The 23,260-nt window shown below is 47.1% G+C and overlaps 1 protein-coding gene across 10 annotated transcripts in view; it reads right to left on the reverse strand.

The window, feature by feature from the left end:
- Nucleotides 1-23,260, reverse strand: part of psd3l (pleckstrin and Sec7 domain containing 3, like) — a 300,802-nt gene that overhangs the window by 18,951 nt on the left and 258,591 nt on the right. For all 10 annotated transcript variants that reach the window (XM_078533932.1, XM_078533868.1, XM_078533723.1 and 7 more), the window contains 4 exons: nucleotides 22,839-23,032; nucleotides 18,972-19,042; nucleotides 1,018-1,175; nucleotides 198-342 (listed from right to left, as the gene is read on the reverse strand). In XM_078533932.1, coding sequence (XP_078390058.1) covers nucleotides 198-342; nucleotides 1,018-1,175; nucleotides 18,972-19,042; nucleotides 22,839-23,032 — 568 coding nt within the window. The remainder of the gene's footprint in view (nucleotides 1-197; nucleotides 343-1,017; nucleotides 1,176-18,971; nucleotides 19,043-22,838; nucleotides 23,033-23,260) is intronic.

Here is a 23,260-nt window from a genome sequence, read left to right on the forward strand (position 1 = left end):
CAGACCCTTTACACCTTTGCTTCCTAATGTGGCAAAGGAAGCTGTGGCTGGGTTCAGTTAGATACTTGTGAAGACTTTGAAGGAAGTGAACTTTCATCCTATCAATATGGTTTATTGATAGTGGATCTCTGCGTAGGAGGATGGGGCAGAAATCGAAGGCGGTTTTACAATGACCGGTGGAACCTTCGAACGCTTACCTGCGTCATCTTGGTGGTGGTAGCTGGCAAAAGCGGGCGGCTAAACCTCTTCTGTGAGCCAATCGCGGCTGGAAATGGGGGGGCGGAAAACATGGCCGCTACTAGGTTCATTTTACTTATCCAGGATTCCATTTCTTCAGGGCTTCTGAAAATGAATGAACACAGAGATAGTTAATGCAAAATAAAATGGCTACGGTGAGAATGCACGATGGCGGAATATGACTTGACCACCAAACAACGTGGTAGTGTCTTTTATAAGTTTTCTGCCAGCTTCTCTCTCTGCCCCTCCCTTCGATGCTTTCTGGTTAATTATTTGGCTCAGTTCATAGCACCCTCGCCTTTGAATCAGAGGGTTGTGGGTTCATGTCCCACTCCCGGAAACCAAGAACTGTGATTGTACTCGAAAGAGTTGCAATCTGTGACTGTTGATAACTCGAAAGAGTTTCTTTCTTGGTGTAACAAATGATGGGATATTTGGGAGTGATTACAAGTCATTGACAATAAAGGAACTTTGGGGTTAATTACTGGTCTGTAAGGTTGGACATCTGGCAGTGGTTACAAATGATAATTTCACTACACGATCGTCCTCGTCAGATCTAGGCTAAGGAGTAGAGGGAAAAATATCAGCCCAAGTTCCAATTCCTGATCATTGTCCAGAGTTGTAGAATGTCATGGCTCAAGAGGCCATTCAGCCCAGAATCTGGGCTGTTACAGCAATTCAAAACTATCCTCAATATACTGATCACTTGCTAATATCACTGTCCCCCACTTCGCTCTCTCTCCCCACTCCCCCCCACAATAATTCGCAAAGAATACGTACTGTGCTTGAAAAAGAAAGACTCTCCAGTCGGCAGTTTTCAGCTTTAGGACATTGGGTCTCTTCTCATATTCGGTAGCTTTTATTGCCAGTGCGTGATGTATGCTGACTGCGTTTTTTAAATCCTCTTCAGACAGATTTTTCTCCGGCTTATATTCATCCTTTGGAGGAAACAGATGAAATTTTGGGAAGTCACCGAGTGTCAATTAGCACGTGTCAATTTTGGGGACCCTGTCTGGGAAATGGTAGAGTCAACAAGGGGTCAAGCCCTGAGGGTGCAACCAGTGAAGTTATTTAACCAGGTCACACTCCGCCCAGCTATTTAAAACACAATGGTCTTAAAGTACTGTGAATTTCACTCCTGGTTAATTGCATTCCTTTGGATCACGCATGGTGTTGCAATAGATACAGTTTACATAGCGAGTAAATAAGAACATCTACCATGATGGGCAGGTTAAACTATTAGGTACATTATTTGACAGTAGGTTCCTGCTCGCTTGTCAGCAGTAACATATCCTAATATAATGACGCAGAGCTAAAGGAACCTGCAAGGTCCAATTGGGTCCCCAGCCTACGTTGCATTTGGTGGGCCTTAGCTGGTGTTGCAACTGTTGCCCTTGATATTCCTGTGACTGGAAATGAGAGGCCGAGGGGTCAGGGAAAGGTCAACCAGCATTCTTATCGCAAGTTATTTCCAGTGAAAATGCAACACTTGGACGAGAGGGAAATGTGAGACTCAGCTGTGATGGCCTCCATGGTCAAACAGCCCACTAATATCTGAGTGCCCACATGAATAACAGCCTCTTGGGTGAGGCACCGGGGGGGTTGCTGGAATATACCCATGAGTCAACGCCTCCAGGAAAGGGAAAAAAATACCCTGCGGAGGGGGGATTGAGCAAAAAGAGTATTTGCAAAGAAATTATTACCAAAACAATGCGATACGAAGATTTACTTGTCTTTGCTCACCCCTACCAAGAACAGTGAATATAGGCATTTGTTAGGTTTAACCCAGAGAACTTGATAAAAGTTGCAAAACAGGCCATTCGGCCAAACCAGTCCAGGTTACCATTTATCCTCTACACAAGCCAATAGTTCTAGTCACATTCACCTTTTCCCATACCTCTTATTCCCTTTTCCTTCACCTACCTATCCAATCTAATCTTCAATGGTGACATAATTTCTGTCTCAGCCACTAACCTGAGCAGCCTTATAACCACCTGTGTACAATTTCTTCTTCGTGCCTTACATTTTACCTTGCATTATGGATTGTCATTCCTGACTTCTCAACTACTGGAAACAATGGGTGGATTGAATGAGAAGAAGCTGGGTCCTGCCAGATGAGTCAGGAGTGGGCACCATTTCCCCTCGGAGGTCAGGAGCTGGCACACATGCAATTTCTTATGTTCTAATAGCAATTAAAATCTAAAAGGCCAGGGGCGGGCACGGGAGAAACGTGAGATTAGGCAGTGGGGTGGGTATTCATTGGTGGATCCAGGCTATAAAAAGGCCTCCTGGATGCACAGCAAGGCTCTCTGCATCACAGCCACAACTTTCCTGTCCACCTCCACTCAATTAGCACTTTGTTCAATTTCTTGTTTCAATCCCTCATCACCCTCATGCGCCCCCCCCCCTCAAACATCTCCCTATATCACTCCTCCACTCCTCATTCTTTTGTGGCCTTAACCCCCATCCCCAGCCCATCACATCTGAGCTCCTTCAGCTGCACATATATCTGAGTCTAGTCAGGGGACTGCCCCACAGGTTAGCGACGTCTCCTTGTAGATTCTCCTCCAGTCTGTCAGGGATTGGCGGGTGGTGCTCTTTCCCACAGATGGTAACAGAAGATGCTCCTGTCTGAGCAAGGCAGCCTTGTGGGCTCCTCCTAAGATCCTGGGTCCGGTGTAAGAAAACAGTCAGTGCTGCTGCTTTGATCCACCAGGATTAAGTGGCACGATCGCATATTACCAAAAGGTCTCTTGTGCGGTCATCAAGTAATGTATCTTTGCGAGTGGGCAGCTAGGCCAGGCGGGTGAATGCGTGATCAGCCCCAGCACCTCATGGCACTTGGGGCCAAAGCTTGTGGCTTTTGTGAGCGCGTGTATCTAACGTACCACTGACGGGCCAGTATGTGAGATGGGAATGGGTGCAGACAAGAGGGTTAGGTGTCACTTGACATGCCACTAAATCTGCATGTGGTCCTGCAGGAGACCAGAGTGCCTGACCTGAAGTTGCTCACCCCTTCAGAGGGGAGGCACTGCCGATCGCAGGTGAGGAGGGTGGCCAAGCGATCGCAGATGGCAAGGCTGGAATGGCCTGGCATAAGGGTGAGAACGCATCCAAGCTGGTGCTGGCATAGGGGCACACAGGAGACACGCGAGGAAATGTGAAGCCCTCATAGACTCTGCTCTTTAAGGTGGTTCTGTTTGCTTTCCACTGCAGGTCCGCACAATCCTGAACACAGGCCAGATCCATGGCAGGAGCCCGAAGCCTCCACCACTCGGGACGATGACACCAAATCCTGGAACTCCCTCTCTAACAGCACTGTGGGTGTACCTACACCACATGGACTGCAGCGGTTCAAGGAGGCAGCTCACCACCACCTTCTCAAGGGCAACTAGCGATAGGCAATAAATGCTGGCCCAGCCAGTGACACCCACATCCCATGAATAAATAAAAAAAAACACTGACTCAGAGGATGCATCATCATCTTCTACAAACCTCCAACCGTGCTGTTACTCCTACACGCATCACGGAGGATTTGCGTTTAGATTCAGGAGCACAGTCTGGTGAGCACACACATCCCAACAGTTGAGGACACTGTGACAGCCGATTCCCCTCACATTCGAAGGGCTGCTGGGGACCAGGCCTCTGCTGAAGTCCCACACTGATAACAGGCCTGGGCCACGGCCACCTCTGTGTTCGTGGCTTTCATCATTATAGCTGCTGAGCAATGAGATAATCAAATCCTCCCATGGGCCACAATCAAAATTCCTCTCACCCTCACAGTAGCCTCCTCCCACTTGGACTCCTGCCCGTTTAATTGTCAGTTGGAGCAATAGCCAGCGACAGAACAAGAACATACCTGGAACATGTCACTGTCCACCCTCCCTCTGATATCTTCAAGTTTGAACCCATCATCCTTGACCCTCTGAACATCGCTCTGTGCTTCCCCATGTCATAACCAAACCTCCCATCCTCAGCTTTGATCCTCTGGCAGTGATATTGGACATCCATATCTCCCCCCTTGAACCTATTGTTACATTTCCCTAACTCACCCTCTGAGGCCTCCCATTATCCCTACCTCCAACTGGGCCTCCCCCCTGTAACTGTGGGCCTTCCCCTTCAACACCCAGGGCCTGGCATTGGACAGCACAGAACCCGCCCTTTAGCCTGTTCAGTCTGCATTTCCTCCTTGCTCACCCGTCCTGATTACATCCAAGGCACCAGACCCTTCCCTCTGCGCACTTCCATGCCCCTACCCCACCCAATCCCCTTCCTTGAAAACCTTTGGCCCAACCCCCCCATTCTCCCTTGCCCTTTCTGACCCTCCATCAAAGCTGGCGATCTCCTGCACCCTCTCCTGTGCCACAGATTTCCACAAAAACAACCTGCTCACCTCAGATCCAAATAAGCAAACTCGGCTGGTGACCGGGAAACAAGAGGCACAAGTTTCCCGTGAGCCACTGGCTTCAAACTTTTTCACATTAAGTCATATCTTCAAGGTTAAGATTATGAGTATCTATGGAATGCAAATATATTGAAAATAGGAATCTGCCACTGGATGGTGTGAGACCTGACCCAACGCTGACTTAGTCTCTACATCTCAACCGGCCAGCTGGAAACTGAGATTTCGGCTCCCACCTAATTTAACCCTCCAACCCCCACCCCACCCGCCACATTTCCCACTCTTACAGAGTCCATGAAATACCACCCAGTGTTTCCATCAACCTTATTCCATTCTTTCTTAATTTTAGGCACTTTGTTCATATTGCTATGTAATCTACATTGTTCTAATAAATAAGCCCCTATGTTTCAAGTCTCTCTTCATACTATGGCTGTTAATGCATAACTGAACTTGGAAGCCTCAAACAATCCCTCCAAAAACGGGGGCGGGGGGGGGGGGCGGTGGGTCGATTGATTTATATGCCGGGTACAGAGGTGAACTGCCAGTGTGGGCGTGGGTGTTCGGCCATCGAAATGTCATTGGCATCTGATGCACACCTTTGCAATACAGGCCATATCGCCTGCTGGATCTCTTGTGTCCCGTTATAAGGTACAATAAGTAGAACATGCATTCATGGGTGATCAATGCGAGTGTAGTAATGTCGTGACTTATATGCTGAGGATATGGAAAAACATGTGGTGGAATTTTACAGCCCCTCCTGTTTGGCGGGATCTTCGGGACCTGCCAAAGTCAATGGGCTTTTGAACGTCTCGCTGCATTTTCTGGCCCCGCTCCCCCCCAACCCCCGTCATGACAGGGCCATAGAAATTCCGCCCATGATTTTGGACGGGAAAAATGGAGTCATATTATATATTGGATCGACTTATACGCTGCAAACTGCAGTACCTGTATTTTTGCATAGCAGTCAACATTCTAGGGTATGGGCATTGTAATGTCTCTAAATCCTGCACAGCATGCAGCCCAATATTGTACATAAAACCCTAATCTATTAAAGTTTTATATAGGTTCATCATTTACCTCTATGGCTAGGGATTTTTTTTTCACGGTCTTATCAACCTGAGGTGTTGCCTTTAATGTCCTGTGCACCTGTACCCTCCAATCCCTTTGCTCTTCCACAGCAGAACCTACATCCAAACACAACATCGTTGCTGCTGCTGTGTTTTCAATCATTTGTTTTTGAAATCAAATCGCACTTACTGACGTTAAATCCTGCCTAAGACTTTTGAAGCCCATTCCCCATCTGATAAATATCCCTTCAAAGCTTTCTTTGCTCTTCTGGAAGAATGAGCCAGAGCTCCCATTTTGGCACCTCGGGCACCTGAACACCACTCTCTCTGGGCCTACGTCTAAACCACAGGCAAACACTATGGACATAAGTGCCCCAAGAACTGGATCCTGTAGGACATTTCCATCCGCTTCCAATTTCTCTGTCAAACCGACCTTGGCCTGAGTTTTGCGCACATCGTGCAGTCGGCAGGTCCTGAAGCGGACGCGATATCCGCTTCCGGCCGCAACTGCATTTGACATTGAGTTTGCCCGGACATTGGTGCAGGAGCGTGGCAGACACCGGGTCAAATGGTGACCTGGACGGGGGCATAGAAAGAGCTCAGGCAGCTCCCTGAAGGCTGCCAGGGTCTGGGGAGGAGCCGCAAGGAGCGACTCAAATATCTGGCAGCAGTGATGGCCTCAGCACCCTGTGGGCATGGCAGGTGGGAGGGCGATGCTGATGGGCGCTCTGCCCCACCATTCCCAGACGAGTGCCCGCATGCCCTAGTGGAGGCATGAGTGCCTGGCATGAAATACTCATGTCGCGGGATGGCAAGAGGAGGCCACCCACTCCAGACGAAGGAGACCTGGGACAGAGCTGGCTACCCAGGTGAGCAGGCATGATGCGCCGCACATGGCTCCAGTGCAGGAAACGGTTCAATGATCTTCTGCGCTCCACAAGGGTGAGTACCAAGTTGGCATGGAACTGAGTATAGATGTCCTGCCTTTATTCGTGGTGCTCGGGGGTTTGAGATGCATGGTGCCAAATGGCACATGTCTCTGTGCCTGGCTAGGGTGGGGGATGTGCCCACGTACCTTGTGTGTAGAAGGGTGGGGAGTGCCAGTGTGATGGCCATCTCATGCTGACTCTCCTGGGGAGTGGGATGCGAGGCTCATAGGATGTGAGTGAGGAGCAAGGTCCACAGGCCTCGGAGAGGCAGGCGTCTTGGAGGACAGTGGGATTCCTGTGGGAAGATGAGAGACTGGGGAAGTGTGAAAGAAAGGTAGGGTTGTGGCCAATGAGAATTTCAAATCCAGCGTACCCAGCACTTGTCCAATCACAGTGCCTCAGAGAGGCAGTTGTCCATTGTGGCAAGCAACCGTCATGCTTGTACAGGTACTTTGTTATGATGTTCCAAGCTGACATAATCCGTTCTTCCCTCAGAAATGCCACCCTCATGATGCACCACAGACCCTGAGGGCCCCCTCCTTGACACCTGAGGAGGTACCGCCCGACCGACCGATGCCCCCGCATCACATCCGCTCTCCGCACCACGCACCAGCGCAGATACCGTGGGAATAGCGCGTTGGCTCCACTTGGAGTGCACTGTGGTGAGGGCACACTTGCATGAGGACTGGCGCAGGCAGAGAGTGCCCAGGGCACTGGCAGTTGGAGCGCTGTTGGAGACCAGGACTGTGCCGAGTCTGAGGCAGATGACAAGCTTCTGGAGTCGCCCATTACGCGGCAGGTGCTGGCTGTCTAGTGGGATGCGCATAAAGATCTGGTGGAGATCCCGGGGAGTCCACACGGAGCTTGAACACTGCTTCGGCCCGGAGCTCCGAGTGCGCTGCCTCCTCCATTGAGACACTAGCGACTCTCATGGAGAGGCAGCTCCAGGAACAGAATCAGGGGTTCCTGGGTCTGTGCTTGGAGCTGCACGCCCACATACCGGCAACGACCTCAGCAGGTCACTGCCAGTGTGAGAGATGGGTGAGGCGCCCAGTCACTGTGCCAGGTGGCTGTCCATCAATGGTGAGCAGGGAGGTTCAAACCAGCCTCACGCTGGTGGACCACTGCATGTCGCATCTGCGGGCTCCTCTCAGGGTGCTCCAGGCGAAGGCAGCAGCTCCTCCACCCCTCTGCCAGTGCCCATGGTATCTAATAAGGCCACGACGACTGAGGGGCGCCCAGCCTTGGCGCTAGACGCTCCCTCCCATGAGGGGCCTGCACAGGCTCCGCTGGCCAGAGTACATCCACCAAGGTCATCAGGGTCGACGGGACATCAGGGTCAGCAGGCTGCCTCGAATGCTGCCGCCACCAAGTTGGGGAGTAGGGGGGTGGGCGGTACCAAGACGTAGCACTCACAAGTGGAAGTTTAAGGCACTATAAACATAAGAGGGGTAGTCACGGGTAGTATAACTTCAGTTGAAACGTGTTCTATGTTCAAACTGTGTGAACGTGACCACAATTTAAAGATGCTATGATGTTTCATGGTCTGAATGTGCTTTATATTTCTCATAGGTGCTGGGCATGGGAGTGGCTTGTGACAGACAGGGATGCCTGTAAGCTTTATTTCAGAGGTAGTTAGTTGACATGGGGGTCACAGGATGGCCTCATCAGGAACGTTCAGCAAGGAGGCATCACCCTTCGTCCACTTTCATGCCAAGCCTTGGGTGCCTGGCTGAATGAACAGAGAATCAAGGCCTCCCTGCCTCCCACAAGGTTCATCAGTTCTGCAGCCACGTCCTCACCCTGGGCCTCCTTCGGCTCCTCATCAGACCCATCAGTTGAGACGTCCTCTTCAGTCTAGGGAGCTGCCTCGCTGTCTTCATCCTCTAAGAGGTCCCCCCTTGGGATGGCCAGGTTGTGCAGAGCGCAGCACATAACAACAATAAGCGAGATGCGCTCTGGAGGATTTTGCAGTTCCTCCTGACTGGTCCAGGCAGCAGAACCACATCTTGAGCAGGCCATCGGTCCTCTCAATTACCGCCCTTTTAGAGGCATGACTTCTATTGTACCTCTCTCCCGCCTCTGTCGTTGGGTGTCGGGAGTGGCGTCATGAGCCACCTTTTCAGCGAATGGCCTTTGTCATCCAGGAGCCAACCATCCAACCAAGCTGGAGCGACGAAGAGCCTTGGCACCCGAGAGTGCCACAAGATGTATGTACACATCACAGGGGCTGCCCGGGTACCTGGCACAGACCTGCAAAATCGGTGTCTTGTGGTCGCACACAATCTGGACATTGATGGAGTGGAAGCCCTTTCTGTTGACCCGGCTCACCCACTGCCACCTTTATGGCCACATGAGCGCAGCCTATGGCACCTACATGCAGGGGAAGTTAGCAATTGCAGTGGAGCCTCTGGCTCACTCAGCCTGGCAGGCACCATCGGTCCGGAAACAAATGAAGTTCATCACCCGTCTGAACAAAGTATCAGTGACCAGCTTGACGCAGCTGAGGGCAGCAAATTGGGAGGCACCACATAGATCACCCGCTGACCCTTGGAAAGAACCGGAAATGAAAAAGGTCAGGGCCACTGGCATTGGGTGGCCACGGATTGAGGTGATCTTGGGCCAATTAAATGGCATATGGAGGTCACAGACTCCCTAGAGAGGCAGCGCCTCCTTCGGCACTGGATCTCCGACATGTCCAGGTAGCTGGAGCGCTGCCTGTGGACTCTCCATGCAGGATAAGAGTGTCTTCTCCGGACCCTTCCGCCTTGGACTTCCTGCTGGCCCATGTGGCTGCGCCTCCCTTTCCACAGGTCACTCTCTGGAACGCTGCCTGTGAACACCAGCCCTCCTCTCCCTTTGGCCCTCTCCTCCTCCGAGGAGGTCCCTCCAGCTGACTAGACAGCTCCTTTTCCTGGAATACAGATGACACAGGAGAGTGCCCTGAAGGGTGAACTTGGCCGAAAGCCTCTGAGAAAGCTTGTGAGCCAAAGAGTCCTCCAGAAAACACAGAAAAGGCAATAAACTGTCCAACAAGCACCTACAACCAACTCTCACCTAAACTCCTACCTACGCAGAGAGCCACGGCTCTGGTCGCCTTTCATCGCGCCCTGGACTGAGTTTGCATGAAAAATGGGATGGCCGCCTGGCCATGTAGCCAGTGCGCTGACTGCAAAATTGCACAGGCCACGTCAAATTCTAAATAATTGCCTTTTTAATGGCCACTTCCGACTCCCACGTGCACCCGCCGACCATGATATGGCGCGACGGCACGAAGAATTCGGGATGCGCGGCCGACGTTTTCTCACGCGAGGTCAGGTCGGCTGTGCGTCCGATCGAGCCAGGTAAACTCCTGGTCCTTAACTTCTGTTTACTACATTCTCACCAGTTTGTAATCTGGTGTGCTATCCTCCTCCGTACTCCGTACCACGGAGCCTTCTCCAATAATCTCCCATGTGGTATCTTGCCAAAGGCTTCACACTAAAGGCATGAACACCCGGCACTCTCTGCTGCCTCATGGAAACATAGGAGCTGGAAGCAACTGTCAAGTTTATTTCCACGTAACTCCAGAAACAATAACCTCTTCAATAGGCCTGCATGGCATAAACTGCACGATTACAACTTATTTTTACAGTGGGAAAAGCTCAACGTGTAATAAAATAAAATAACTCTATTGTCTTGGATTCATTGCCAATGGTGTATGATCCCAAGTCACTCGCACATGCCAGGGGGGGGAAAAAACAGCCAAGCTCACTAAATAACATATAAAAACATATACAGGCTGCTCTATCCCTCCAGAGAAAATAACTCAAATGCAGAATTTGTTACGTCAATAATTAATACGATTCGAGCAAATCCAGATGTCTTCTATATTAGAAATATGACATTTTTCCCATAGTCTAGTTAGTGCAAAACCATCATTTAAGCACTGTACTATCTATCTTCTATTTGGTGAACAACAGTTTTAATCAACTTTAATGGCCCTGAATGTCAACAAGATAAACAATTCCTGCCCTGGGACCAGACAGTGAAATTTTTTAAGCAGCAGATGCTACCAGAATGTTCTGCAAATCAATCATATGTCGACAGCCTTGAAGCTAATAAATTACCACTGAAGCACTCCCACATACCCTGTTCAACTTCATTGCCATTCCATCTCTCTGCACCCAGCACCACAAAAAGTAAATGATACTGATTCCCACGCAGCCATTAGAAAAATAAATATGTGAGATTGCCTGTAAAATGTTTTTCGATAATCCAAGACTTGGCCAGTTAATATACAATTGACACGGCAAAGTGATTGCTACAGTGAAATGGTGGTAGGAATCTTTCATAATGATCTCGAATGCTGCTAGATACAATATACGCACGTTCAGTAGTAAAACACTGGCAAACCCACAATTCTGCCAGGTACTGCCAATACTGCAGTTCACTTCTCTTATTGCACAGGAAGCCTCATGGAGCCTCAGTTCATTCCATACCTGAGCGTAGGATGTCATCTGAGGCACAATTTTAAAGGGGATGCAGGAACAGAGATCTTGAGGTCCATATACAGAGGAGGTGTGATACGTCAATAAGGCTGGTAAGGAAGCAGTTACAATTCTTGGCTTTATAGAAGCATAGATTAGAAAAGCAAGGACATTATGGTAAACTTTTATAAATTGGTTGGAACTCAGCTGGAGTATTAGGTACCACACTTCCGGAAGGACATCAGGCCTTGGGGTAGAGATTTACTAGAACGGTAGCAGGGATGAGGGCCTTTAGCTATGTGGAGAGACTAGAGAAGCTGAGACTGTTCTGCTCAGGGAAGGGAAAGGCAAGGGGAGATTTAAAATTACGCAGGGCTTATATTAGCTGGGGGTAGTCTCCAAAAGTTTAGAGTTGGGGGCCCCTATCATTACAAATACTTGCCACACAGAAACTTTGCATAACCAGGCAAATTTGCAGATGATACCAAAGTGAGATGGCCTGTTGTATATGAGGAGACTGCCTGAAAACTTCAAAATGAACCAACCAAAATGTAAAGATGGGACCGTGGCAGATGAAATTTAGGATGGACAACATTAAAGTACTGCAAGATGGAAAGCAAAATGGAAAGCGCACATACTCCATGAATGGTGCTAAAATAGCCAAGTTCAAAGAATGCTCTTTAGGACAGCACTATCAGGTGCTCAACATGTCACTCTGGAGCAGCAATGAATACAATGACTAGAATACTAAACTGTTCAGCCAAACAAGAGGATTCAAGTTTCCTTTTTTTATATATATTCTTTCACAGGATGTGGGCTAAGCCAACATTTGTTGCCCACCCCTAATTGTCCTTGAGAAGGTGGTGGTGGGCTGCCTTCTTGAACAGCTGCAGTCCCTGTGGTGTAGGTACACCCACAGTACTGTTAGGGAGGGAGTTCCAGGTTTTTGGCCCAGTGACAGTGAAGGGACGGCGATATATTTCCAAGTCAGGATGGTGTATGTGGCTAAGAGGGGAATTTCCAGGTGATGGAGTTCCCATGCATCTGGCACCCATGCCCTTCTAGATAGTCGATGTCATGGGTTTTGAAGAAGCTGTCGAAGGAGCCTTGGTGAGTTGTAGGTGGTCATGAATTGAACAAGGTGTTTCAAAGAAAAAGTGGGTTGATGAGGCAAATACAAAAGTACGGGTCAGGATTTTAGTGCCGAGATGGGGTTGCGAAGGGAGGTGGGCAGGTGCGGAATTTCCTGACACCAGCCAGTGTGGTTGTTCCCCATTATGGCCCCAATCGCAGCCATTTTCCGGGTCGGATCAGACATGGGATGGCTACCCGCCCACAAGCGGCGGGCAGCTTGTTAAATGAATTAAGAGGTCAATTAAGGCTATTGACAAGAGGCTAGCTGGAATTTTCCAGTCTATCTGTAGGCTCCCACTGCGTTGGGAGCACAGCAGTTGACTGGAGGTGGCCTCCCAGGGGCAGATCAGGGGGTAAAGCCAGCACCACTCTGAGACCCCCCCATGCCTCCAGCAGTCACCATACCTTCCTAGGCGTGTCTGCAGTTGCAAGCCACTCTTTGGAGAGGCACCAGGGTGAAATGGCAGCTGTGGCCATTTTATTTGGATGGTGAATGCACCCAATCCCAAACAGAAAACCCTTCCCCTTATTTCCTCTGGCAGGGGGAATCCAGGAGAGGGCATAATCTTAAAATTAGAGACAGACCAATTAGAAGTGAAATGATGAAGCAATTCTTTTGCAGAAGGTGGTGAAAACTGGAACACACTCCTCCTGCAAGGCTGTACATTCTAGGACAATGTGGAGCTTTCGAGACCAAGATCGACGAATGTTTTGCTAGGTGAGGGGTATGAGGGGAAAAGGAGGAACGATGGGTAAATAGAGTTGAGGTCTAGGTCAGGTCAGCCATGATCTAAATGAATAGCAGAGCAGGCTCAGGGGGCTGAATGGACTATTTCTTTTCCCATGTTCCTGAGCACCAGAATAGGCTGGCAAGCAACAGTGGAAACTCACTGATTTACATCATCTCTCTGTGGGTTGTTTTGGCTTTCCTCCATATGTTCCCTACTGAAAACTGAAACTTGCCACAGGTGCCAACGTGCACCTTGCACGCTTGCCCACCAATCTGCTGCACAGCCTGTCATGCCAGTGCACCATGCTGTACCATTACTATACTGACTGATATTGTACTACATACCCAGCGAAGTCTTGTGCAAATTTGATTCGTAAAATGAAGCCGACATGTACTGTCAGAGTCAGCTGCACTATTAGAATCTATGCATGACATTGCCTGGTGCGTAATACAAACTATTTATATTGCGTTTAGATATAAATGGGTTTAAAGGAATACAAACACCAGCCCTGAACTATTTCAGCGCAGCAACTGAATAACAGAATTAACAGGATCACACACTTATGTTAGACTCTGTATCTGCAATTGGATTTTTAACACTTAATAGTTTGACATCATTACTTTCACACTGCTAAAAATTTAAACAATTTAACTTGTGTGTCTTATCGATCCACTCTTACGATTTGAATGATTTCTCGCTTTTCAAAACTTTGCTTCAACCTAAACTTTGATTTTTCATTAGAAGCAATTGCAGGTCTCAATGAAGCTCAGTGGCAAAGTTAGCGCTCAGGTTTTCTAAGGAGTGTTGCATGCTGAAAGCGTCTGTCGATTAATCTTTGATCAGTGCTGGATTAATAATTGGGATTTAACTATTGGACTCACCATCCCTGTGCTAATGAAGATGGGGTGTTGGGGCAGGGTGTGTTGGGGCGGGGGGTGGGGAAAGAACAATTAGTCAGTGTTCCCGATCACTACCCTGTTGGAAAATGCAATGTGGATGACAGGTGAGGGTAGGATCAGTCTTTGTTGTGATGCCCAACCTGTTAGAATGGCCTATAGACACACTCCGAACAGGAAGCAAAGTGCACAAGAGGAAGTGATTTTTTTTTTGGGAAGAGAATTTGAAAGGAACAGGAAGTAGTCCATTTAGCTCCATGATTCTAGACACATACTTGGGTTTATTATTTATGGGTCTCAAACGCATTGTCAAGAATTTTTCTGCTTGCGCCCGCGGAAGTTACCGGACACATGGAAAAGAGAAATCTGCTGCAAATTATTATTTTTGTTATAAAACAGTTAAGTTTCCCCTTACTCCACATTTTATTTGCACAAATGATTCCTTCCCTAAATCCGCTTTTTGTTTTCTTCCCAGACCTCAGGGTGGGTTTATCGCCGGTCGGCAAAGATTTACGTGGAAACAGCTCATGGGCCTGGATTTTCCGTGCCCACTGGCGTCTGGACAGCTCGATGGCGTGAGTGGACAATATGGCGCCATCGGTTTCACGACGGCGTGAGGATCTGGCTGAGGCCTACCAATGATGAGCCACGTTTCCCGCCATCAGACGTCAGGAGCCTCATTGTAATACATCAGCATATCATTATTAGGCCAGCCAATTGGAATCGTCCCCCCTACCCCACCCCCTCCCCCCCCACTCTTGCTGGATCATCCGCCCATGTCAGCAGGAAAACACGCCGACGTGTTTCACAACAGCAATAAGTGACGTGCACCTGATGGGCTGCACTTCACTCGGGGCTTCAAGGTTTGTTTGCCTACCTTGCTTCGGGCAGCACCCGCAGTCATCAGCACCAGGCTTCAAAGACAGGACCACATCACTTTTAGTGGGGGGCTCATGGGTAGGTCTTTACCTACCAGACCAGCCATATGGGGGTGGCTTTTCAATGGCTGCAGGGCTAGGGCTTGCTTGGCGAAGGGGCAGAAGTGGCCTCAGGCAAGGGAAGAGGCTGCAGGGCGAGGGCTATATTGGGGAAAGGAGGGTACCTCAGGGTGTGTGTGTGGGGGCAAATGTTGATCTGTACAAGTGGCCTCAAGATGGTGAAGGCTGTGTAGTCAGTCTCTAGAGGAGATGAGGTCAGATGGAAATGTGAGGGTGTGTGTGAGAGAGTGAGTGGTGATGTCCCTTGAGCTGGCAGTGAGTGAGATGCCAGTGAGTGTGTGATGGGCTTGAGTGTGTGAGTTTAGAGTGATGAGATGGTTGCCTTAACCTGGCTGCACGGATGAGATCATTCATCCTCTATCTGCATTGGATGGCCAACCTCTTCTGTGTAGCATTGGCACTGATCACCACTGCCCCCACCTCCCAAGCCTGGTTGGTCACGCCGCTGCCCATCCTGTGGCCAGGGCGGGGGGTAGGGGACATTGCTGCAGCCATCCACGGCATCCAAAAGGTGTTCCAGTGATGTGTCACTAAACCTGGGGGCTGCAGTCTTTTTTGCCTTTCATGGACAGCCACCCTGGACAGTGATCGTGGGCTGGAAGCACTGAGATGTGTACGTGCACCTGGACCTTAAATGTGGCGCCTGGCTTGATGAAGCGGCGGGGTGATGGCGTGGCGGGCAAAGGAGACCCGCCCGCCATCTACACGGCATGTCTTCCGGGAATGCGCAACAAATGCAGCGGGTTTGGGACGATACAACGTGAAAACCTGCCCATCGCAAGCGGCGGGTAAAACGCTACCGCACTCAGTGCAAATCTGGGACAATTCCGCCCATGATCGCTTTAATAAAAATACAAATATGGGCGAGGGGAAAAAAATAACGGGCAGATTCTTCTGATCCCGCCAGCAGCAGCAAGCCTGGTGGGCGGGGGGAACTTAAATTGGTGTGAAGCCAAAAATCAGTATCCTGAGGCGGGGTGAGCTTTAGCAATTATTCTTTTGGGACTTTGAAGGCAGGTTAGGGTGGAGCTTCCTGATGACCTATGTTGGGACGCTCTTTTGAATGTATTAGCATGCTCATTAAAAAGGCCAGCTCGCCAGAAATAAGTTCCCCCTCCAAATTAAGTTCCCCGCCAGTGAGAAATTAGAACGTTCAGTTTTACGACTGGCACGTAAAGTGGTGTGCACCTGACAAGACAGACTTCTTCCATGGTTAACAGTGAGTTGCCACTGCATGGTCCTCTTAGGGGGAGGGTGGGGTCTGTAAATGCTAGCCTATGCTAGCATGGGAAGGGCGGAGCAGTGGCCGGGCAAAGGAGGAAGTGATAGTGCGGGCTGTCTGGGTGCCCTTCGAATATGGTGCCCCGACCTTCCATAAGGTAACTTCCAGCCTGCCTCCACCACGAGATTTGCTGTGCTCCGCACCGGTGCATAGGAAATGAGAAAGCCAGCGCAAGATTGTGCGTGGTCAGCCAACCTGCACACATTCCACCCACCACCCCCCCACCCCGCCAGCGGAAATCACTCCTATTCTGCTCCCGCTACAGAACTTAGACTCCAGAATGGAAGATTCCAGCCAATGCAGGGCATTTAAATGTCCAGGCTGTTGTTTCGCATGCAAGTCGTACCTTTTGCTCATGACTACCATCCCACTCAGCAGACACTTTGCTTCATCAGTGGATTTCACGAAGTTAGGAAGAGGACTAGGCCATTCAGCCCCTCAAGCCTGCTCCGCCATTTAATTAGATCATGACCGCAACTCCATATCCATATTTTTCCCCCACTAAAATCTATCGATCTCAGTCTGAAACCTCCAACTGAGTCAGCACCTACCGCCTTTTGGTGAGTGTTCCAGATTCCCAATGTGAAAACAAGTGTCCCTGATTCCACTCTTAAATGGCCTTGCTCTAATTTTAAGATTGCGTCCCCTTGTTCTGGAAACCCCACCAAGGGAAATAATTTATCCGTAGCTAGCCTACCAGATAGACCACCACATGACCTTAGTGCCTTAAGGGAAAACAAGCTAAGTTAATGAAACTCTTATGAAATTCTTCATTTTGAACTCAATAATGACCTATAAGGATGGATGAAGTCTTCGCATCATTATTAAAATAGTTCTATGACGTTCATGGTAAATCAGAAGTTGTGCTCATTTGCAATGATAGGAACATCATGTAAAACACTATGTGCCATTTGGCTACCAAAATGTGGCTGAGCAACTGGCTCCCCATTAAGGCAAGTTAACATTCAAAAATGTACCATTTAGGTTGTGGCCTCAAAGGGCACTTGCTGTTTCACATGCAAGCCATATCCTTTACTCATAACTATCATTCTAGTCAGCAAATACACATTTCACTAAATTAGGAACAGGACTAGACCACGCAGCCCTTCAAGCCTACTTCACCATTCAATTACATTATGACCTCCTGGTTAGACAGCAGAAGAACATAAGAGACAGAGAACAGTGTGCTCGGCGCATTCTCCACTGAGTTCTCCCGAATTTTGGATCTAGGTGATGAACTGGTATTAGGCCCCTTATTAACATATGCAAAGGGCTCCCAACATCTGTTTAGGCTGGCCACCACGGATGCCCATATATCATCTGAGCCAATATGGTGCTGGATGTTTATGAGCTGCCATTTGGGAATGGGATATAACTCCTCAAAATTGGTTCTTTTTGCCTCTGTACTAGGTCCAAAGATTGGACACAACATGGTCCAATTTCATGAAAGCAAAATACTGCGGATGCTGAAATTCTGAAATCTGAATCAGAGCTTTAGATCTGAAGAAGAGTCGTACGGACTCGAAATGTTAACTCTGTTTCTCTCTCCATAGATGCCGCCAGATCTGCTGAGTTTTTCCAGCATTTATTGTTTTTATATTATATATGGTCTAAATTCACCTCTTAAGAATTGCATTTTATAATCTAGAATGTATTTTTTGGCTAGTTTGCTTTCATTACTTTTGGAAATACATTAGGCATTGGTTATGAGATTTAGTGTTCCCTGGAGGGGGACAACATGCATGTCTTGGGTGAGGGGTCTTGCAAAGTCAAGAAAGGATGGGGGAGGGGAAAACAAAATGGGAAAGATTGTCCTCTCAATTATCCAAACCAAAACAGACAAGATCTCTCCCAACAGAGAATATTCTGAAACCGGTGCTCTAATGCCATTTAGAAGCTCGAGTTGACATAACTTAGCTTGACCGAGAATAGCCGCAGTCCAGATAATGAACATTTGCTAACTTTGAACCCAAGATTTAAATTGAAAACATTTCCAAGATAAAGGAGATAATGTCAATGCATCGGACACCGGCTTCCCCTTTCTCAGCTAATCCCATTTAAATTGGCTGGCTCCTCAAGGTAATCAACTGATGCACTGCCCGCGGCAATGATTATTCTTTGTCAACGGACCATTACTTTCCAGTTGAGAAGTGCCATTGTCAAGTGCTTCTTTCATTTCCAGAAGAATTTGTTCAGTCTATTATTGATTTATGATGACATTAACGTCTTTATAAAATTAGTACGAAGCATATGTTGAAGACTGTGCCAGCCATCAGAGATGAGACTTGAAAACACTCCTCGTCATTCTCTTTCCTTTAAAAAAGAAAGTTAAGCACTTTACAGAGTTAAAAACTCAAGCAGGCCAACAGTATGAAGTAATGGAAACATCCGCATTCTCTTCATAACCACTAAATGCATGATGTTACGGATTAGAGAGATAGCTCAACACCATTACAAGTTGGTTAATTGCACAAGGGAGGGAAATCAGATATTGTAAAGGTCACAAAGGGGGTGATGGAGCAGTGAATAATGGCCATTTAAATCCAAAGGTCAGATTGAATTAGCTCTGTTAATCTGTTATTTGAACACACCATAAAATTGGGATGGGGCAGTTCTTTTTGACTTTTGTTGCTTTTCTGATCTATCACCAGCAGTATCAAGACAGACACCATGAACCAGGATATCCCTTGCAGTTGCTTCATTACCTTGTTAATCATTGACGATGAAGTCACTTCACGTTTACAGAGTACCATTCTGCAATTGAATTTCAGGCAACGATGTCGCCATAGGACTGAAAGAAAGTACATAGCTGACTGTTTGAATTACCTTCTGCAAATACAGGATCATGCCTTTCAGCACAGCATAAAATGTCTTCCAGCCCCTTTTGCCTCTGGGAGCTGCAACGAGAGAAATGAAACAGATGTAAGAATCAGACAGAGGAGGATGTTCCACAATCAATACAGATTACATTGCTTTAGCTTTGCCAGCATAACCAGGATGTGCTCAAGTAGGTGACAGTCCTTTGCAGGAATTGTCCCAAAACCGCTGCAGAGAAAGCAGAGTATGGAAATGCATGATTTGAGAATGACTTAAACAAGTATTCTAGGAAAAGGTGCCCACATTGTGAAAATGTGCATTCAGGACTGCACTTCTGACAAATAGCTAACAAAGCATGCAACTGCAAAAACAACTTCACCAACGAGGTGAATGATAGCAGCGTATGTGGTCGGCATTTGGTTGTAATTATTGAGTTGATTTCCAAATGCCATGCATACGTGCACAGCTGGACACACTCTTAAAATCCTTAACCAAGGGATTATAAATGTAATTCTCTAAATTAATCCCACTTATCCATTTTGTAAAGTGCGCCTTTAATTTTTTTGTGTACTAGGTTTTTACATATCCATTGCCAATTCAAGTTGATTGCATAGATTAAGGGCCATTTATAAACAAGAACAGACCTTTGATATTCAATACAAACAAAATTACCTGGTATTAATTTTCATACTCAGGGATAATAGCACATGGATATCATTTTAGAAAATAGGGATGGGTAGACTAGACGACTGGATGAGTCTGACCTCCAAATGTCCTCAGGATGTCTCAAAGCACTTCACAACCAATTCAGAATTTTGAAGTGGAGTCAATATATGCAAAACAAGGGCTTTCTGCAAAAGCCCCTCCACAACAGCCTGTGAACTCATGCTTTTCTGCATCTGTAGATCGCTACTGCCATATTTAAAAAATTCATGGACAGCTTCCCTTTAAAGGCAATCAGCAGCGCTTCAAGGAGGTCTTTGAACAGCAGGATCTGCCACCTCAATACACCCAGAACGTCATTCATTAAGCATTCAGATGGCCAAAAGTTGCATTCAGTGAGATTACCTCAAATCTGTAAGGCTGTGTGTGTGTGTGTGTGTGTGTGTGTGTGGAGCTTTTGGGATTTGATCTGATAACAATAATACAAAAAAATATCGATTTCCCATCAACGATGTGTTGTTAAAAAGCACGGAATGGGTTAACAGCTAACCAAAGTTATCTACCACAGTCGCCAATCACCTCCTCAGGACACTGGCTGTGAGGAGGACTGTCCAATCTGTGGGTCAGTGCTGAGCATTGTACAATTAATCAGTGGCTTGTTATACCTGACCCACGACTTGGGAAAAGTGGTGCTGAAATTTATGAAACCTGTTTAAATTTTGTGGTAGCAGCTTTACATCTCAATTCAACGCTCAGAAGATAAAATGGCTGTTTGTTAACCAGACCTGAACAATTCTGTTGCTGCCCAAAGCAGAGAGTCAGGGGTGGAAGTGGAAGTGGAGTGCAGATGGAAGTGGGCAAGGAGTGGTAATGGTGCTGGGATAGGAGAAGGAATGACCAATGGGGATTGTCCGTTGGCTGTTTGGAAAACCATTCTCTTGAATCACGGGCCAAGTGACTTTCCCGGGTTTCTTTGCTTGTGTGTTCATTCGAAATTGAGATAAGCCAACTGCAGAAACAAATGAATTTCCCTTTTCGAGAGCAGTGAAATGTGTTTCCCAGTGCAGAGGTTTGTTTTTTAATATATGTGGGCATCGCTGGCAAGGACAGCATTTGTTGACCATCCCTAATGCCCTTGAACTGAGTGGTTTGCTCAGTCATTTCAGGGCGCAGTTAAGTGTCAATCACATTGCTGTGGATCTGGAGTCACAAGTAAGCTGGAGTGGCTCTAAAGGACATCAGGGAGCCAGATGGGTTTTTACAATAATCAGCAATAGTTTAATGGCCACCACGACTGAGACTAGCTTTATATTCCTGATTTATTAATTGAATTTAAATTCCACCAGCTGCCATGGTAGGATGTGAATCCACGTCACCAGAGAATTAACCTGGTCCTCTGGATTACTAGTCCAGTGACATTACCACTATGCTACCATCTCCCCCGTTACAGCATTATGTAGGTTACAGTGGTTCTATACAGAAGAGCTATTCCTCTCTGATAAATCCACATTAATATTCCCACACCTCAATTGTATAGTCACATGTATTGTACCAATATCCAAACTAAGAGGGGCGTCAATATGTGACAGGCACATTACAGTGGAATTATTGCTGGATGTGATTTCATTTCATGAAGTATGATTAAGGACCTTGTACAACAGAATGTCAACTTTGTTTCTTGTGGACATATTATTACTGGGGACAGATCCTTCAAAATCAAATCCCTGTTGTTAATTCCACTTCCTCAGCCAAAAATAGTGTGTGCTAGAGAACATCACAAAGGCAATTTGGGGTTCAGCAAGGAACTTTCTGGAACTGTTACCTTTCTGGAAATTGGGCCTCATCCTCACAATAACGCTGTCTCCATTTTCAGGTTATATCTCAAAAGATAACAATGACCATGGACAATCTTTTAATTGAAGCCAAAAAACTCTCTTAAAGGTTTCTGCTTTAACAGACAGTATTAAAGTAATTTCTAAATGGCAATGTTATAGCAAACAGTGGGAGAAATTAGTCGTTCATGAAATTTGAAGCAATTTATTTCTTGTAGATAACAAAGACTTATTTTAACATATTCTAAGCCTAGATGTTCTATGGGGAAAGCACTAAACTGCTATTCAATGGCACAAGCTCAAAGTCTCAAATCTTATTCAAATGTAACTTTGCCTTTTTGGCCAGAATGCCAAACTGGGCTAGGGTTGGTTCATGATCACAACAGCCTGTCTCCTTCTGCAACCTATGAAAAGGGGATAAAACTAGGAGGGCTGGTAACCTAAAGAAACAGATCTACAAGGGGAGATGAAGAAAAATTGTTTCACACAGTGAATTATGACAATTTTGAATGCACTGCTTTAAAGGGGTGGTGGAAGCAAATTCGATAGGAGCTTGCAAAAAGGAATTGGTTAAATATTTGAAGTGGAAAATTTTCAAGACTATGGTGATACGGCAGAGGACTTGGGATTAATTGGATAGCTTCTTCAAAGAGCTGGCACAGGCAGGATGGGCTGAATGGCCTTCTTCCATGTTGCACAGCTCTATGATTCTAACTAGTGTCACCTTGCAGAAACGACCACCTTCTTGGGCAACCATGAATCAGCCCTGCAAGGGCTTTGAAATCCGCAGGCTAAACAACTTTGACCCCGTTCCCTCACAATTTTTCACTCAAGTAAGGAAAGAAATCAACCAGTAACAAGCAATCCCAATTTAGTTGTTTGGTAGTGCAGAATGTGAGTGTTGCTGAAAAAGAGACATGTCTAAGCTTTTCGTCTGGAACTCATCAGGGCACTTGCAAGAATACCAATATAAGGGGGGAAAACAACAATTTATACTGCATGTGAAGACAGTGCTGATTGGTTGTCAAGTCGCGTTGCCATGGAGAAAGCACCACTGATGGTGACTGACAGTTAACTGCCAAGCATTGTTTGAAATTTAAACCAGGCAGCTTTGACCCTGACTGGTCAAGGCATTGCCCTGAGGAATAAGTCAGCAAATGGCTGTCACTTATTTTGTTTAGCTGAAACAGGCACAATGTGTGTACATGTTCTTTCAGTCTGCAAAGAACAGGGCCCTGTGTATTAATATACGTAGCTTCCAGTACACGCAAAGGCACCACATTGCAAGCTCGGCTGACAATCTTAAATTGGTCAATCTTAATGCCGATTTAAAGAGAGAGGAGGATGAGAAAGAGGTAAGTGTCCACTGGTCAAGACTCACTTTTCTTTCCATCCATATCTGCATGAATTTTCCGTGAGAGGAAGCCAGTTTTGTATGTTTTAGCATTGGGATCCTGTGGAATGTCGAGAAATGGATTAGTACTAGATCCAATACGATTGTTGGCCTTGGATCCAGCATTATCTGTCTTGTCATTAGCAAGCTCGGAGAGAGATTTTCTCAACTCTTCTTCATTTCTGGAAGAAAAAGGGGAGGGGGAAAAATCACATCATGGGAATTATAACATTGGTTCTTCACATGGTCTGAATCACATTACAACAACCTGCCGATAGGGAAATCATAGTGGACTGAGACACTCAAATGTCGATGCCCTTGGGCTTGGGGGAATCTTCATTCTTCAAAGAAAGCAGCAATGCTGCGATGTGTGTACACTCTAATCAAATGGGTCACAAAGCTCTTCACAG

This window comes from Cetorhinus maximus, chromosome 1 (genome assembly GCF_964194155.1).
Source record: "Cetorhinus maximus chromosome 1, sCetMax3.hap1.1, whole genome shotgun sequence".
Classification (NCBI taxonomy): domain Eukaryota; kingdom Metazoa; phylum Chordata; class Chondrichthyes; order Lamniformes; family Cetorhinidae; genus Cetorhinus; species Cetorhinus maximus.